Source organism: Galeopterus variegatus, unplaced genomic scaffold (genome assembly GCF_000696425.1).
Source record: "Galeopterus variegatus unplaced genomic scaffold, G_variegatus-3.0.2 Scaffold324, whole genome shotgun sequence".
In the NCBI taxonomy this organism is placed as follows: Eukaryota; Metazoa; Chordata; class Mammalia; order Dermoptera; family Cynocephalidae; genus Galeopterus; species Galeopterus variegatus.
This window is the reverse complement of record NW_007726435.1, coordinates 290,179-307,433: the sequence shown is the minus strand read 5'-3', so window position 1 is coordinate 307,433 and position 17,255 is coordinate 290,179. Positions and strand designations below refer to the sequence as shown.

General features: G+C 34.9%; 1 protein-coding gene across 1 annotated transcript in view; it reads left to right on the top strand.

Moving 5' to 3' along the window:
* The window catches only part of ADAMTS3 (ADAM metallopeptidase with thrombospondin type 1 motif, 3), a 71,603-nt gene that overhangs the window by 45,048 nt on the left and 9,300 nt on the right, over positions 1–17,255 (top strand). Inside the window, exons 13-17 of the mRNA XM_008567491.1 lie at positions 3,305–3,385; positions 5,132–5,295; positions 10,643–10,808; positions 13,372–13,504; positions 16,989–17,196. Coding sequence (XP_008565713.1) covers positions 3,305–3,385; positions 5,132–5,295; positions 10,643–10,808; positions 13,372–13,504; positions 16,989–17,196 — 752 coding nt within the window. The remainder of the gene's footprint in view (positions 1–3,304; positions 3,386–5,131; positions 5,296–10,642; positions 10,809–13,371; positions 13,505–16,988; positions 17,197–17,255) is intronic.

The window sequence follows — 17,255 nt, the reverse complement described above, 5'->3', positions numbered from 1 at the left end:
CTGTGATTTGTACTCTTGTAGGAATGCAGCATTTTCTATATAAACAGAACAAAAAATTACCTGCTAATTTATTTTTATTCAGTTTACCTTTTAAGGAATTATTTTTTTAAAAACTTGATTGAATTCACACTCCATAGCATCCATGATGGAACAAATAAAATCAATATCAATTATAGTAGTTAGCTAAAATCTGTTTTATTTTTCATATTTAATAAAATACAGATCTAATTATTAGAATTAATGCTTATTTTGAATTTCTGTTGCACATAAATTGTTGACCAGGAATTAAAATGATCAAAAAACTTTAAACATAACTTTTTAAATATTACACTAGTTTTACTTCTTTTATTTTAAAAGTGAACAATTGTATCCTGTTTATAAGTCTATGAATCTAGGATCTATATTTCACATAATTTTAAAGATTTATGTTAAACAAAATCGAGGTACAAGCAAAAAATAACGAGATATAATTGCTCATGTGTGTGAACTTTTGTGCTTGTTGCACAATCAATAACTTGGACTTGGACATACACTGAACGTTCAAAAGGTGTATCAAGGAGCTATGTTCGTGGTACAAATAATATGAAAGAATATCAGTAGTTTCGTAATATTCATTAGAATTTTCATAAATGGTTTAAATACAAACACTTATTACTAAATAATTTCCTGAGTTTGTAACAAACACTCAGTTTTTAATAAAGACTTACTGGGCAAATGTTTCTGGAAATTCAGCGTTTAAAAATATGTTTGGTGTGGCTCTTTGTTGAGAAGATTCTCCTGTATCTTCCAAAGCACTGTCAGTGTATAATTTCTATCAGAATGACAGAAAACAAAAGAAAACACAACAAAAACAAAAACAAGGAAAGAAATTGGTTTACTTTAAGTACATTGTCATTGTGGTCATTTTTCCTTTAAAAGAAGGAAAGCATAAAAAAGTTTAATTCTCTCAGTGTTTTTTACTCCCATTATATTGCTGCTGCCTAGCTCAAGCTAATTCCACATATATTAGCTTTGCTTTTTGATAGATTTAGAATGGCAGAATTAGGTGACTATATTCTAATGTGTTTCTCTTAGGCATTCCCTATTCTAGTCTCTCATGTTTTTGCTATTCCTGTGTAATAAATTTCCATGTTTTGTACTTTGGAAATTGTTAGAAAGTAAATGTTCACATTTCTGGATGATTATATTTTAATTAGGCAAACAGAATTATATAAATATATTATGGTTTTGGTGGCGTTAAATGTAATTTTCTCCATATTGCTGTGAAATAATGTACTGTGCTTTCTCCATTGGCATTATATGCTATACTTTTCTTTTGGATGTAAAATGATTCATTTTGTTTTATTTCCAGAGTAAATTAATGTACGGAAAAAAGTGTTCACCATGATCATTTATTCTGTATCAGGTGTAATATGAGGTAGTGATGTTGTTTTTCAGATACCTCAAAAATTATGCTAAACCAATGAATCAGGGTCAAAAGAACATGAGAAAGTTTTCTTCAGTCATGCAGATTCAAACTGTTCAAAGATAATCTAACATCCATTTCTTTGCACTAATCTTATCTTCACAGTCATTCAATAGACTAATTAACCTTTTCCAACAGGGAAACATTTAAGCAAGAGGTGCCATAAAGAACTCAACTTGCTGGAAAATGAAATCTGCAAGTATTCAACTTCAAATCACCTACATCATTTTGCATTCATGCTTAGCCTTACTTTCATTGACTATTAACAGTTTATTGGCATTAGCTAACTACTGTAAATGCATTTTGACATCAACATATAAAATTACAGTACATATTTTATATCTTACCTAATAAAATATATATTAGGATAGTCAGTGAAACAGCAAGACTTTGATAAACATGAAATCTCCACTAACTAAAGACATTCTATTTAAGGGAAGACGAGAGGCGCTTTCACTTTACCCAAAGGAGCTCGTAGTATTTCTCTTGCTGAAACAAGAGAAGCTAAAAATGTGCTGGGTAAGTTGTAGCAAACCGCAGAAAGATGGGCATCCATAAATGACATTAAGCTGTTTTGCATGTTACTTCTAGCCATTGCGTACTTAGGCGAACTTGGTACATTTCATGTGTTGGACTTAACCCCAGGCTAAGATGCTAAAACCTGATCTCAAAATGACCACTGCATTTAGTTAGAACACTAATAAATATTGTGAAAAAGTTGGGTAAATCTATGCATAGGTACACATTAATTGTACATATACAAATGACAAAAACCACATTTTCCCCCTTATTTCACCAACAAATTGTGTTTTGATAACTGAATTTCTGTCAGTACTCATCCTGTAGTATATCTATTGGATGTTTCATAATCTGCCGAAGGTGCAGGTTGCATAATCTTCCTACAGTCACTTGTTTCTAATGGAAATAAGATATAACATCTTGGTGTCTCTATTTGACTTGACTCTTGTTGATTTATAGTATGGTCTTAATTCTAAGTGATCATAAGATAATTTTTCAGAGATGTAATAATATTTTAAAAGTTTGTCATATATGACATTGACAGTAATAGGAATAATACATGATTTTAAAACACAAAGTGATCAATTAAGCATACTGATTTTATTATTTCTGGCTTAGAAGGTTGAGGTTGGGGTGCATGTAAAGGCAATGGGTGATATAACTTGCACACATTTTTCAACCAAATGGTTTGGTCAAATCTATAACATGTATTTTAAAATAGCCTCATCATAAAACTTGCTTAAAGCTTTAAAATTAATTGCTGGTAACAAGAAAAATGGAAGCTACTCACTGATTTTTCTTTTGTAATTTCTTTATAACAAAATAGCTTTTAAATATGAAAATACTTTAATAATTAGAAGTTTAGCTATTTATACTTGCCATTAGGCTTTTAAAATAATATGTAGACAGATAAATTATATTCTCAAGAAGCTCACTACCTAAGAAAACTTTCACTAAAAATTGGCCATACATTCAAAGGATTGTTTGGAAAACTTGAATCACATACAGGGATACAGGAAAGTACTTGTGTAGAATTTGCCTGAATTGCTGACATAATTCATAGGTTAACACAAGATAAATGACTAATAACTTGGTAACAAAATTAACTCCCCCCTCTTTAATAAAAAAAGTTTCCATTAATCTCACGTCTGATGTCACAGAAGCTGCCAATGCTTTGAAGTTAATTTCTGAAACTGCTTCTTTTGGTTTATGGATGCCCTCTTCTGCACACAGGAGCAGTAGGAGTATAGTGCTCGACTAACCATGGTTGTTGCTTTTTTTTCTTCTTTGCTTCCTCCAATATTTACTACATATGCAAAGGGTACCTTAAGATGTTTGATATAGCCCCTGGGGCTAGACATGTGTTAATCCAAGAAGACGAGGCTTCTCCTCATATTCTTGGTAAGTGTTCTGTCTGCTGGCTCTGCTTTAACATGCACTTAAACACTGAAATGTCAAAGAAATCATATATGTAGAAATATGTGTATGTGTACATACATATGCAAGAATAAAAATTATGTACTAATGCATTAATTGAATATTATGTGGGTTTTGTTGGTCATTTTTCTGACTATTATTACTTAAAAACAAGAAATATCCAAATACAGAGCTTTAATTTTTGGTAGAAACTGAGGTTAGCCTATAATGACAGGAAGGAAAAAAATTATTTGACAAGTTTATAATTGGTTATGCATTTTTGGCTCTGTATTAGGGGTTGAGAAAAATAAATATGTTAAGAAAATGCACCAAATTAAGAAATATTATTAGAAAAATTTATTATATTTATGTTGACAAATGAGTTCTGATATTTTGGTTGATGCCATACTGTGTGCCTCCCCTTATTTTTATCGCATTTTAAGTTCTTTGACTGAGAAGCAACCAAAGGTCAATTTTCCTAATCTAATGTTGAATTTTCCTAATATCTGACATGTGTCAGGTTTTTGACTGGCACAGCAAATCCATTTGCTTGGCTGACTATAATTTCCGAAAAAAGATTCTTTTCCTCTTTTGTGAGAGGATCACATAGAAATGCCACTTTAAAGGGGTTTATGTTTAAAATGTATGTACAAGTGTAAACATAACATTCACATATTGTGTGGCTATTAAAACACTAAGAAGATTTCTGAAACTAAGGCATCATCTATCAACCCCATGGAAATGTGTAGCAAATTGCTTTATTTCATGTGACTTTAAAGAAAAAGAATAGTTTTATAGTATTTCATAGAATTTTTTAATATTTAAATTATATTCACTACTAGATGCCACAGTAGTCTAGTACTTAGCCACAGTTCTTTCTACAGTATTTAAAATTCCTTATTTTTCATCCTAGAATTCAGCTTATTATCCTTGGAAAAATTAGAATAGTTTAAAAGTACAAAAAGAATAAATATATTTAAAATTATATTTTATACACATTTTCAGTAGTGGTAGTAACTTATTAAATTTTGTTTTCTAATTTATCATTATATGCTGATAAACACCTCCAAAATTTAGTATCCCATTTATTACTTTTTACTCACTAAAGAAACATTCTCTTTTATAATATATAATAAATCCGTAGTGCACTAAGAATTCTATCAGCAGTAAGTAGCTTTCTCTAACTCTATAAGTAGGTGATGTGAACTTGGAATTTACAATCATAAGAACTAAATTGCTGCCCTAAAAATTGGATCAACTGTGTTGGGTGGCTATAAAAATTTTGACCAACTTTAAAGAGATGCACAGTAAAGAAAAGAGGCTATTATGCTATATGCTATCCTAGCATAAATTGTTTGTACTAGTTATTGGAGAAATATCCATTCTTTTCAAAATGTTCTCAGCTTTCTGAGGAAATGTATAGGATGAATGAGTTAGAAACTGTTAACCTCTTTGACGATGTTTTCAAATGTGAGTATTTGCAAACATTATTTTTGCCTGTGTAACCATCTTGCCATTGTTCCTGAGTACTTAGAAGTACTTCTTGAGAGTTTTGAATGCCTAATGAAGGAAATGGGAATAATATCAAAACTAACACTCATTTCTATTGCTCGATACTAATAAAGAAACGTAGTCATTGACTTATAGGAGGGGGTAGACTTGCTATGCATCTTCAACACTGTCACATGGTAAAATAAAATGTATGCTAGTTACTCATTTTCCTTCCTTTAGCTATTAAGAACCAGGCAACAGGCCACTATATTTTAAATGGCAAAGGGGAGGAAGCCAAGTCGCGGACCTTCATAGATCTTGGTGTGGAATGGGATTATAACATTGAAGATGACATTGAAACTCTTCATACCGATGGACCCTTACATGATCCTGTTATTGTTTTGGTATGTGGCGTTCTGGTCTCATTGTGTAGTTGGTTTAGTTTATAATTTTATAATTAATTTATCTGAAAACACTTTTACCTCAAACATTGAATATTTAGTTTCTTGTTTTTATGATTCCATTTATCTCATTGTCATATATTTTATTATATTACAATATTATGATTTTGACTTAAGTAAACAGTTGTCTTTTAGAGACAACAGGAAAAGAAAAAGTAGTATTTTATATTTACCTACACATTTACTATTTCTGATGGTCTTTATTCTTTCTTGTAGATCTGACTTTCCACCTAGTATCGTTTATCTTCAGTAGAAAGAACTTTCTTTAGCATTTCTTGTGGTGTGAGTAACTAGTAAAGAATTTTCTCAGCTTTCAATTATCTGAAAATACGAGGGTACTTCAAAAAGTTTATGGAAAAATAAAATTGAAAGATAATACGAAACTTTCCATGAACTTTTTGAAGTACCCTTGTAACTTACTTCACCCTCATTTTTAAAGGACATCTTCACTAGGTAATAGAACTTGGGATTGTTATTTTTGTTTTTTTTTTATTTCAGCACATGAGAGGTGTTTTACAATCTTGTATGGAGTTCAAGGGATTTGGGGGGCTGATCAAAGAAAATATATGACCACAAGGTGGCAGTAACACATGCAAGCTTTGGCTGAGGCAGGTTTGCAAGTGGGGCCACCACCCAGAGGAGAGAAGAGCAAGGGGACTCCAGAGGAACAGGGGAATCCAAGAGGGGGTTAAGTGTCTAGGTGATGTCATTCAGCAGTGCACTGGGGAGTCTATGGCCCAAGGAGTGTAAAGGGCAGCAGCAGTAGCACAGCCTGGGGTCCTTATAGCCACAAGGTCTTATTTACACCTAGCAGAGGTTGAGTGCAGTTCCTAGAGGTATGCAAAGAAGGCAGCAGACTTTACATGCCTAAAACTTTTCCTGTTGGGCTACATTTAATTGGACATGCACAATTTTGCGTTTGGCATAGGTGGGTTTTCGAGCTAACAGGGCTCAGCCTGCTGTCACGAAATAAACAACCTAGGGGCCAATATATAGAAGCCATCTTTAACTCATTTATATAGCATTTTTCTTCTAGAATCTGTCATTTATGATGAGACAGCCTAATTTATATTGCTGCTCTGTATGTAATGTGTCAATTTTCTCTGTATGCTTTTTAGTTGGTTCAGCAGTTTGATATACTTAGTTTGTGGTTTTCTTTGTATGTATTATGCTTGGGTTCACTGAGAATCTTGGCCCTGGAAGTTACTGTTTTTCACCAAATTTGGGTAAATTTTTAATTATGTCTTCAAGTTAGTTGGGTTTTTTCCTTCCTCTTTCTCTTCTCTATTGGAACGCATTTACATGTATGTTAAACCACTTGAAATTGTTCCACAAGTTTCAGGCTTCTATAATCCTTTATAATCTTTTGTAAAATATGTTTTTCAGATTGGATAATTTCTTTTGAGCTCTCTTTAAGTTCACTGACATTCTTATGTGATCTCCAATGTGTCCTTGAGCCTATCCAATAGATTTTTCTTGTCAGACGGTGTACATTTTTTCTAGAATTTCCATTTGTTTTCATTTGTTGTAATTTCTATTTCTCTACTGAAATTCCCTTATAGGTTCACTCACTCATTATGTCTAACTTATCCTTTAAATTCTGGGTCTTCATGTTGCCTGTTTCTATTGGCTGCTTTTTATTTATTTATTTATTTATTTTTTTGATTATGGGTCACATTTTCTTGCTTCTTATTTTTTTCTTGTACACTGGACATTATGGGGTTTCATTTTGTTCTGGCAGGCAATTAAGTTATTGTCAGATCCTCCTGATTCTTTGAGGCCTGGTTTTATTCTTCATTAGAGCTGGTCTGTTTCAATCTTGTCCTTATTCTTATGGCATGGGCTTTCTAGTGCTTTAAGTAAGTACCTCAAGTGTTCCTGAGGCCTCTTTGCTCTGACTGGATAAAAATTCCTACCACTATCAGCATGCCAGACCTCCACTACTTCTGCCCCACTGCCAGCCCCATGACAGCTGTTCACTGATATACCACATGGTGTCCTGGCCTTGGCCTGGTGGGCTCTTCCTCCCTGTGCCAGGGTCCAGAACCTGGCACCTGTCAGGAAGAGAGAACTGGCTTGTTTCTCTTCTCACAAGGATCACTGTCATTTGCCGCGTTATCCTTTGCCAAAAAAAGTTCCCTCGTATATTCTGTCCAGTTCTACAGTATTTAACATCAGGAAGGCAATTCCATTACTTCCTCATGGATGAAAGCAGAAGAAACTTACTTAATTTGAAGTGTATTGTTAGATTCTGTATACAAATATTTATTGGACTGTCTCTTTAAAAATTTTACTAATCTAAAACCAAGTTTTCCCAGTCAATTTTAAGTCTTTTTTTTTCCCCTTTGAAAATAATTTCCTGTTTGAAGTGTCTGTTCAAATTGTTTGCTCATTGTTAAAGAAAATTGGTTTTTTCTTTCTTTTTGTTGCATTTTGGGAGCTCTCTATGTATAAGTTCTCTGTGAAATATGTGATTTGCAAAATTCCAATCCATAGCTTGTCTTTTCCTTCTCTTAGTTTCTTTCATGGAACAAAATATTTTAGCTTTGCTGAAGTCCAGTTTATCAATTTTTTTCTTTATGGATTGAGATTTTGGTATTATGGAAGAATTTTTTTTGCCTAATCCAACATCAAAACATTTTCTCCTACTTGTTTTTGATAAAAGTTTTATAGTTTTACTTAGGTTTATGAACCATTTTGAGTTAATTTTGTATAAAATGTTAGGTTCTTATTTTTGCATATTTATATCAATATTAGTTATCCATTGCTGCATAACAAATTATCCCCAAACTTGGTGGCTAAACATAAGCAACATTTATCTCATAGTTGCTGTGGATCATGTGTCTGGAATCAGCTTATCTGACTAGTTCTGACACAAAGTATTTCATGAGGTTGCTGATGGTTGTGGCTGTAGTCACCTCAAGGCTTGACTGGAAGTGACTTTAATTCCGAGTACAGGGATATGGCTGTTGAAAGGGCTCACAAGATTGCTCCCAAGCTTTTCAGTGTGGTGGCTGGCAGGCTGCTTAAGTGTCCTCATGATTTGTTACTGACTTGCACTAGAGCAAGCAATTCAAGTGACAGAGAAAATGAGACAGTGCAACCAAGACAGAAGTTACAGTCTTTTTAAACCTAATCTTGGAAGTGACTTCCCATCACTTCTGCTGTTTTTCTCTGTACTAGAAGCAAGTCATTGAGTCCAGCCCACACTGACAGGGAGAGGAATTAAGCTTCACTTACTAAGGGGGAAAATATCAAGGGACTTGTGGGCATATCTTTAAAACCCCCACAATGTCCAGTTGTTCCAGCCGTATTTGTTGGAAAGACTGTCCTTTGTCTATTAAATTGCCTTTTCATTTATGTCAAAATTAATTGTCTAAATTTATGTGGGCATATTTCTGGGCTCTCATTCTGGTCCATAGATTAGTTAATTTTATAGCAAAAATATGTACAAATCAAAATTTTATTTATTTTAAGTGTGAATGATTAGAGATCAGAAGCTCTATTTCACTTTCATACAATGGGTCTTTTAAAAGTTTATGGAAAGATTCATTCATATTATCTTGTAGTTCATTTTTTCCATGAACTTTTTGACATACTGTCATATAATTACACTTTCATTTTTTTCCAGCAAACGGGTATCTGATGCTTAACCTCCGTGATGGACTCCCTCAAGGCTTTGCCATCTGGTTATAACGTGACCACTGAGAGTGCTGTGGGCTAGAGATATAAGGAGATTCATAGCTAGGAGATGGGGGTGTGGACAAGCAGTGTTCTATCATCATGGCCTTTCTTTTCCTCTGTAAAAGACTGGACCCCCGGGTTTGGAGCACGGAACATGGTGGCTAGGCTGTCTGGGGCTGAGAGAATTAGACATGTGGCTAGAGTTTGAGGGTTGGTGCTTGATTTTTAATGCTGTTTTAAAAATAAAGACTAAGGAAAAAAGAGAACAGAACACAGCTAACCAGATCTTTCACCCCAGCGGATCTAGTATCACTTGAATTGTCAAACAAAAGCTGTTTCTAAAAGTTTAGTTTAAAATACAAATGAATTGCACATGTTTCTCCCTTTGTATAATTGTTTCAATCCTATAAACATGACATGAAAGTCAATTAAAATGTATGGGTTTTTGGTTTGTTTTTATTTCTTAAAAACTGCTTTGCTCTAAACAAAGTTAAAAGGCAAATAACAAACTAAGAAAATATTTGCAATTCTTATTACAAAAGGGATTAATGCCTTTAGTGCATAGATTATTTAGAAAATAAATATCCAAGTGCCGATAAAAAAGAGGACTGATGATCATGCAATGCACAGTAGACAAAATACAAGTGATAAACTTAGGAAAATTAAACTTTACTGGTTATTATGTAAATAAAATTGAAAAATGATCTTTTTCCCATCCACTTAATGAAAGTAAAATTACATAATATGTAGTGCTGAATGGGGATACATTCATATACTCTTATTATGAGATAACAATTATTTTAACTATTATGGAGGGCCATTTAGCAGTCTATTACAAGAACTATAAAACGTGTTTGTACCCTTTGGTGTGCTAAGGAAAACCAGAAATCCTCACAAAGGTGGGGACAAATGCTAACTAACATAAATATTCATTAATAAGTAGATGGTTAAATAACACATAACACCTTTAGGATTAAAGACTGTGATGACATTTAAAAGCATGTCTTCAAAGAATATTTATTATCTTGGAAAATGTGCATGACACATTATGTGAAATAAGCAAGGCCAGAAAAGTATTCATGTCTGTGCACTACACACACATACACACACACACACACAGAGTGCAAATATTTTGAGGGAATCTCCAAAAATAACAAAAGTTACTTTGATTTTCTCTGGTTTGGTAGAATTATGGATGATTTATATTTTCTTTGTATTTTTCCATAATGTGTGTATTTTCTGGTGGGAACATTATTATTTTTATCATCATAAAACAGTTATTTTTTAAAAAAACAATTTTTAAATGCACTAAGGAGATAGTATAATTTAAGGAAAACTACAGTGAATCTAATAAAGAATTTGTTTTTATAATCAAACTCTTCCTCCTCAGTGTATTTTTTTTATTTATTCAAAGTATTATATATTTGCATTTTATTCTTAACCAGGGTACACTTGCACTTTACTGGATAGAAACAAAACCATATTTTAGAAACTACTTGAAAGTTTTCCAGTTTTAGTAAGAGCAATACGATGAAATATTTATAACTTCTTACTCAAAATTTAAAACCCTCAGGTGACTTACATATCGATTTCATGTGCATGTTAGATTATACCTCAGGAGAATGACACCCGCTCTAGCCTGACGTATAAGTACATCATCCATGAAGACTCTGTACCTACGATCCACAGCAACAATGTCATCCAGGAAGAATTAGATACTTTTGAGTGGGCTTTGAAGAGCTGGTCTCAGTGTTCCAAACCCTGTGGTGGAGGTAACAATTGAACATTTATTATATTAATATGTAACTCATATAAAAGCCAATCTTGCTTCTACCTTAAGGACTGTCTCTAATTGAGGCCACAATCTGAGAAACACCAAACAAAAGAACCAAAAAATGAAGACAAAATATTTTTACTGGAATCTCAGACTCAGCAAGGGGTAGGATTCCATTGATTTTAAGGTAGAACTTAAAATTCTCTTGCCATTTTCTCTCATGTTCTTTATGTCTTGCATTCACTGCAGTGATGCCCTTAATCACTTTACTCTTTCAAAACTCCAGGACTCTCCCAAATTTAGTGTGTTCTGGTTCTCACCTTTCTTTTCCATTTTCACTTTCCATATCTATACATTTCTATCCATGTTAATAATAAGAGCTATTAGTTACATATAACTATGTAGCTGACTATGCTTTGTATTTGGAACCAGACGCTGTTCTAAATGCTGTCTGTATCAATGCATGAATACTCACAATGGCCCTCTGAGATTGGTACTCTCATTATCTCTGTCGTACTGATGGTGAAACTGAAGCACAGGGAAGACCTGTAATTTGCCCCAGACTGTAGGATTCAAACCCAGGTAGCCTGGCTTCTGAGTACACACTCTTACTGCCTACTCAGTGCTGCCTCTCTGCCCTATCCAGAGTAAATCCATTAAGCTGGAATTAGTGTTTCTCAATTTCTCCCATCATCCATTCCTCTAGTTCTGAACAACAAGTGCTCCAGTACCAAGCTGGCCTAGAAAAATTTCTTCCCAGTGAGCAGAAGGTGAGGGGCTGTCACAAAAAAGACAGTGAATAATGGAGATCCAAAAAATTGTTCATAGTTGGGAATGCCTGAATAAACCATTTACTTTATAATTTTTAAGTTCAAAGATATATTTCTAAAGTGAGTGTGTTGTTTTTGGTAGAGTGCATAATATATGTTTAGTTAATTATTTTAAATGATACTCTAGCTGATGCTTGTTTAGTTTGGATCCTGCCTTCTGCTGTACTCTCAACATCTGCTTGGTACATCAGGCTTTGTCAGACACATCGTCCTCATATGTACCATACCTATTCCTTCCTCACCAGGCTTCCTTCACTATTTTGGAAAGAAAGATTATTGCAACAGCCTCTTAACTAGTCACTTAACTTTGATTTTCTTCTCTTCCTTTATTTCCAGGGTAATCTTTCTTGAATAAATGCATGCGTCAATGAATGAATGAATGAGTGGCATTATATTGTTTTCCTGATTAAATTCCTCCAATCTCCTAATGTGCTGCCCTGAAGACACACATCATTTTATGTGCTATTCTTGCCAAAAGTGAATAACCTGAATCTCATCATTAGGAGATAATTAATCAAATCCAAATTGTGAGACATTTTACAAAGCAACTGGCTTGTACACTTCAAAAATATTAAAAGTCAAGAAAGACAAAAAGAGGTTCAGATATTTCTTATTGATGGAGGCTAAAGAGACAAGACAGTTAAATGCAACACATGATCCTTGATTGGAAAAGCATTACTATAAAGAACAGTTATAAGGATGGCTGAAAATTTTGAATATGGTCTGTATATTATATAGTAGCATAATATCTGTGTTAAATTTCCTGATTTTAAGAATTATATTGTAGTTATATAAGAGAATTTACTTATTATGAAATATGTGCTGAAATATTTAGGAGTAAAGGAACAGGATATCTGCAACTTACCATAAAAGGGTTCAACAAACGAATATATATCAGTATATATAAAGAAATATGGCAAATGTGGTGGCATGGTAACAAAAGATTAATCTAGATGCAAGATATACAAATGTTCATTGTACTTTCCTTGCAACTTTTTTATAGGTAGGTTTGAAATTATTCCCCCCAAAACATATATATAATTACAAATGTCAAAGTTGGTGGTTGGGAGACCCCCTTCAGTAACTCCCTGTGTCCTCAGGATAATGTCCAAACACTTGTCTGGCACGCAAGGCTTTCAAGATCTGATCCTTTCCTGTCTCCTGCCCTTTTCACACATGATACTTCAGCCATACGAAGGACTTGCAGTTTTCTATATGTTATTTTCTTTGTGTAGAGTCTAATTCTGCTTCATTTGCTTTACCCAATACTGTTTGAACTTCAAGATTCCGCTCAAGAAAGTGCTGATCTTGTAAGCTTTCCCTACCCTTCTCTGGCTGTCAGAGACCTTTCCCTCTGTGTTCCTTTGGTGCCCTTTACAGTAAGTTATTTACATAGCCTATAAAAGCCTATGTCACAAGCCATTGTCACAGTGGTTTTCATATCTGTTTCTCACACTTGTCTGTGTTTATTCAGAGTCTAGTTCATTAATAAGAGTACAGTTGCTGCTTAATAATCTGTAATATTTATTAAATTGTAGGCTCTGAGAGGATAAGGATTTTTGTTAATTCACTTTGGGACTTCCAGCACCTATCACAATACCTGGCTTATTGTATGCACTCAAAAATATTTATTTATCAAATGAATGAATGTATGAATTAATTAATAAGTAATTCAATACCTGATAGCATGAGTAAGTAATTAAGTCCAAAGAAATTTATTTCCTTTTCCAGGTTTCCAGTACACTAAATATGGATGCCGTAGGAAAAGTGATAATAAAATGGTTCATCGCAGCTTCTGTGAAGCCAACAAAAAGCCGAAACCTATTAGACGAATGTGCAATATTCAAGAGTGCACACATCCACTGTAAGCCTTTACTTTAACTATTATGTCCTGAGGTCAAAATAGGGGTTTAAATGTCTTTAGCTCTTTTCAGTTTTAGTTTTATTTTTAGTCAAAGCTGTGCCTGCACCTGGTTTAAATAGTCAAATCATTTCATAGGAATTATATAAAGCTGTAGTTCCCTGCCTCTCATCATTTTCCTGCTCCTGAAAAACAACCATTTTTAGCTGTTGTGTTTCTTTTGATATTTGGTAATTACTTGTTTCCATCTCTCTAAGTAAAATGTTTTTGCTTCTACTCCTTGAATTTTGGGGTGGACCTGGGGAGTTAGATATTGTATACTGAAGTTCCACCGCAGAATGTGAGGGTTTAGCATTTTTCTATGACCCCTCCCCAAATGCACGCCCAGCGGCCACAATTTTTCCTCCCCCAGTACTGCCAGTAGTCAGCTTACATGCCTTTTACTCATGTTAATATTCATGGTTTATATTATTTTAACATGTGTCTCTCTTAATAGCTGAGTCCCATAGCATGTTCTGATTATATTTCCTTTCTTCTAGAACTTTGTTTCTTTTCGAGTAAATGAATGTCTTGATTTTTTTTGCGTTTGGTTTTCTACTGCTTTTCACTAATTCATCCCCAAACTCTCTTTCTATCCTAAGTGTCAATCCCCTCCTAATATTCAACACTCAAGTGTTCTGTCACTTTCATCTCCATGGAGACAGAAGAGTTCTTAGCAGAGAGTTCTGTGTGTTCCAGCTCGAGTCTGGACTTTGACCCAGCTATGATCCTGGGGTTTCTTTTCACCCTCCTCCTAGAGATTCCCACTCTCTCTTGTACAGGATCTCTTATCTCCTGCAGATGTTGTCTTCTTTTTTTTTTTTTTTTTTCCTTTTTGTCTTTCTTCGTGTCCAGCAACGGACTGCAACCCTCAGTGTCGCGCCCGCACCGGACCGGGACCGGCAACGGGATCGCAACCCTTGGTGCTGCGCCCGCCCCTCGCTCAGCCAGTGAGCGGGAACCGGTCTGTATGTGGGATCCGAACCCTCGGCGGGAGCGCCGCCGCGCTCCCAAGTGGCGCACCGTAGCAGTGCGCCACCGGGCCGGCCCAGATGTTGTCTTCTTACCTCTTAATTCGTTCATTCATTCCAGTAGGTCCCGTCGTCCAGCAGTTTCATGAAAAAAAATCTATACAAAGTAAAATTTTCATATAAGAATTAAATTCTTAGACCACCTAAGAAAAGTCATAAGAGGTTAAAGTGTAAGATTATGAGGAAATCTTTCTTCTCTCTCACTCCTGATCATTTGGAGACACACACATACGTATACAATGCCAAACTCTAATTTATTTTGCCTCAGAATCTTGAAAATGTTGTTCCATTATTTTCTATACCTGAGTGTTGCTGTTGAAAAGTTAGTTGCCATTCTGATTCTCATTTTTTCTACATAGCCTGTTTTTGTTTGTCTTTCAAAGTTTATAAGATTTTATTTTTGTTTTCAGTGTTCTGAAATTTCATGGTGGTAAAATTGCCATGGTGCTTCTCTTTCCTCATCTATTGTGATCTTTTTTAAATTGACTAATAATAATCTTGTATATTTATGGTGTACAATGTGATGTTTTGATATATGTATATATTATGGAATGAGTAAATCAAACTAACACATCCTCCTGACATTTTTATGTTTTGTGTGTGTAGTGCAAACATATAAAAACTGCTCTCAGCAATTTTGAAGTATACATTACATTATTATTAACTATAGTCACCATGCTGTGCAATAGATCTCAAAAATATTCCGTCTAGTTGTAACTTCTTACACTTTGACCAACATTTTTCCATCCTCTCCCAAATCGTCACCCCACCCCACCCCCACCACCAAACAGCCTCTGGTTACCACTATTCTGCTCTCTATTTCTATGAATTCAACTTTTAAAAATTCCACACATAAGTGAAATCATGCAGTACTTGTCTTTATGTGCCTGGCTTATTTCACTTAGCATAATGTCTTCCAGTTTCATCCATGTTGTTGTAAATGACACTTGCAGACTTTTTAAAACATAAAAACAATAACTTTCATCTCTTGGAGATTTTCTTATATGTTTCTTTGAAAAATTCCCTGTATGTTTTTCAGTTATCTTTCTTTAGGGCATTTTGTAGTTTGGCTTTTTCATTGTTCCACTTGCTGAATTTCTCATTTTTGTTATTGTATAATTAATACCTGGGAGCTCTGTTTTGTTCATTAAGTATTTTTCAAGGCATTGGATTCTTATTTCACAGATGCAATATACTTTTATCATTTTTAGGTTATTAAACATTATTTCCTTTTTCATGCATTACTTCTTTTGAGTTTTTTTCTTCTGCTCCCCCCTCCCTTTTATCTAGTTAATCAGTCAGTATGTAATTGAGGCATGCCATTTACTCATCTTTTCCAAAGTTACTTTCCCTCTGCATTTTTTTTTTCTTTCCACATATATGAGGCACCAAAATATAATCATGCTAGAATTTCGGTGGTCTTTGGTATTCATAGTTTAAGTCTGCTGTAGTATGTCAAACTGGCAATAAAATGTATTGTGATGGCTAGACTAATGAGTTTTGCTCAATTTTGAAGACCTCAGTAGTGACTCTTATTTAAAGGCAAATATTATATGAGGCATACAGTTCATAAATATAGACACTTCTGATTACCAGATAGAATCAATGGTGACAGCCCTTTAGGACTCAGTAACCATATGTAACAGAGAACTGTCCAAAATATATTATTTACGACTGATTTGGAGAGTGCTTAGAGCATCAACATTGACACTAGAATTTGGAAATGTCCCATGGGAAATCTTTTTGAAAATGTCTCTCTGGAAATATTTCTATCAGGTGCACTTGTGGGAGCCCTTTCTACCCAGCCCTGGGTACAAACTACCTTTACCTCTTTGTCAGGCCCAGTAAGGGCCAATAAGAATAACTGAATTATCCAAGCAGAACAGATACGTCAGGCAGTCTTCACAGCAACAACTGTAGAAGTTAAACAGTCATCTCAGTTGAAATATTAAAACATGAGTAAACTCTACAGGTTTTATGAAAAAGTAGCAGCAACCAAGTCAGTTTTTCATAGCAAGTATCAGATGGATTTCTTTTTTTCTTCATTTTTCGGATGTTTGACACCATTTAGCAATATTAGTGAGTTGGTGCTATTTTTGAAAACCACCTTCATGCCTGAACCCAATAGGAAAACCGTAAAGACGGGTTTCAGAAACCCTCTCTAGATCATCCTTTAGGAAAGGAGAAGTTTTCAGGAGAAGGCAGAAAATATAGGAGGGCATTAAAATGGAAGTGTCAGGCCTATTATTGTCCGACAGTTGTATGATGCATGTATCTTTCTGAAACCAAGTCTGGATCTGCGGCGTGCCCCACTAAGTTGCAAGTCACTCAGAGAGCAGAAGAGTCTAGGCTTTGCAGGAATGCGCACACGACACCTCCCAGTGACAGTGTTCAATCTTACCCCCCTGCTCCCACAGCTGGGTAGCGGAAGAGTGGGAGCACTGCACCAAAACCTGCGGGAGTTCCGGCTATCAACTTCGCACTGTGCGCTGCCTTCAGCCCCTCCACGATGGCACCAACCGCTCTGTGCACAGCAAGTACTGCCTGGGTGACCGTCCTGAGAGCCGCCGGCCCTGTAACAGAGTGCCCTGCCCGGCCCAGTGGAAAACAGGGCCCTGGAATGAGGTGGGTATGGTGTAAGGTGTGTGTGTGAGCGTGTGTAGCATACTGTAATTTGGCTTCGA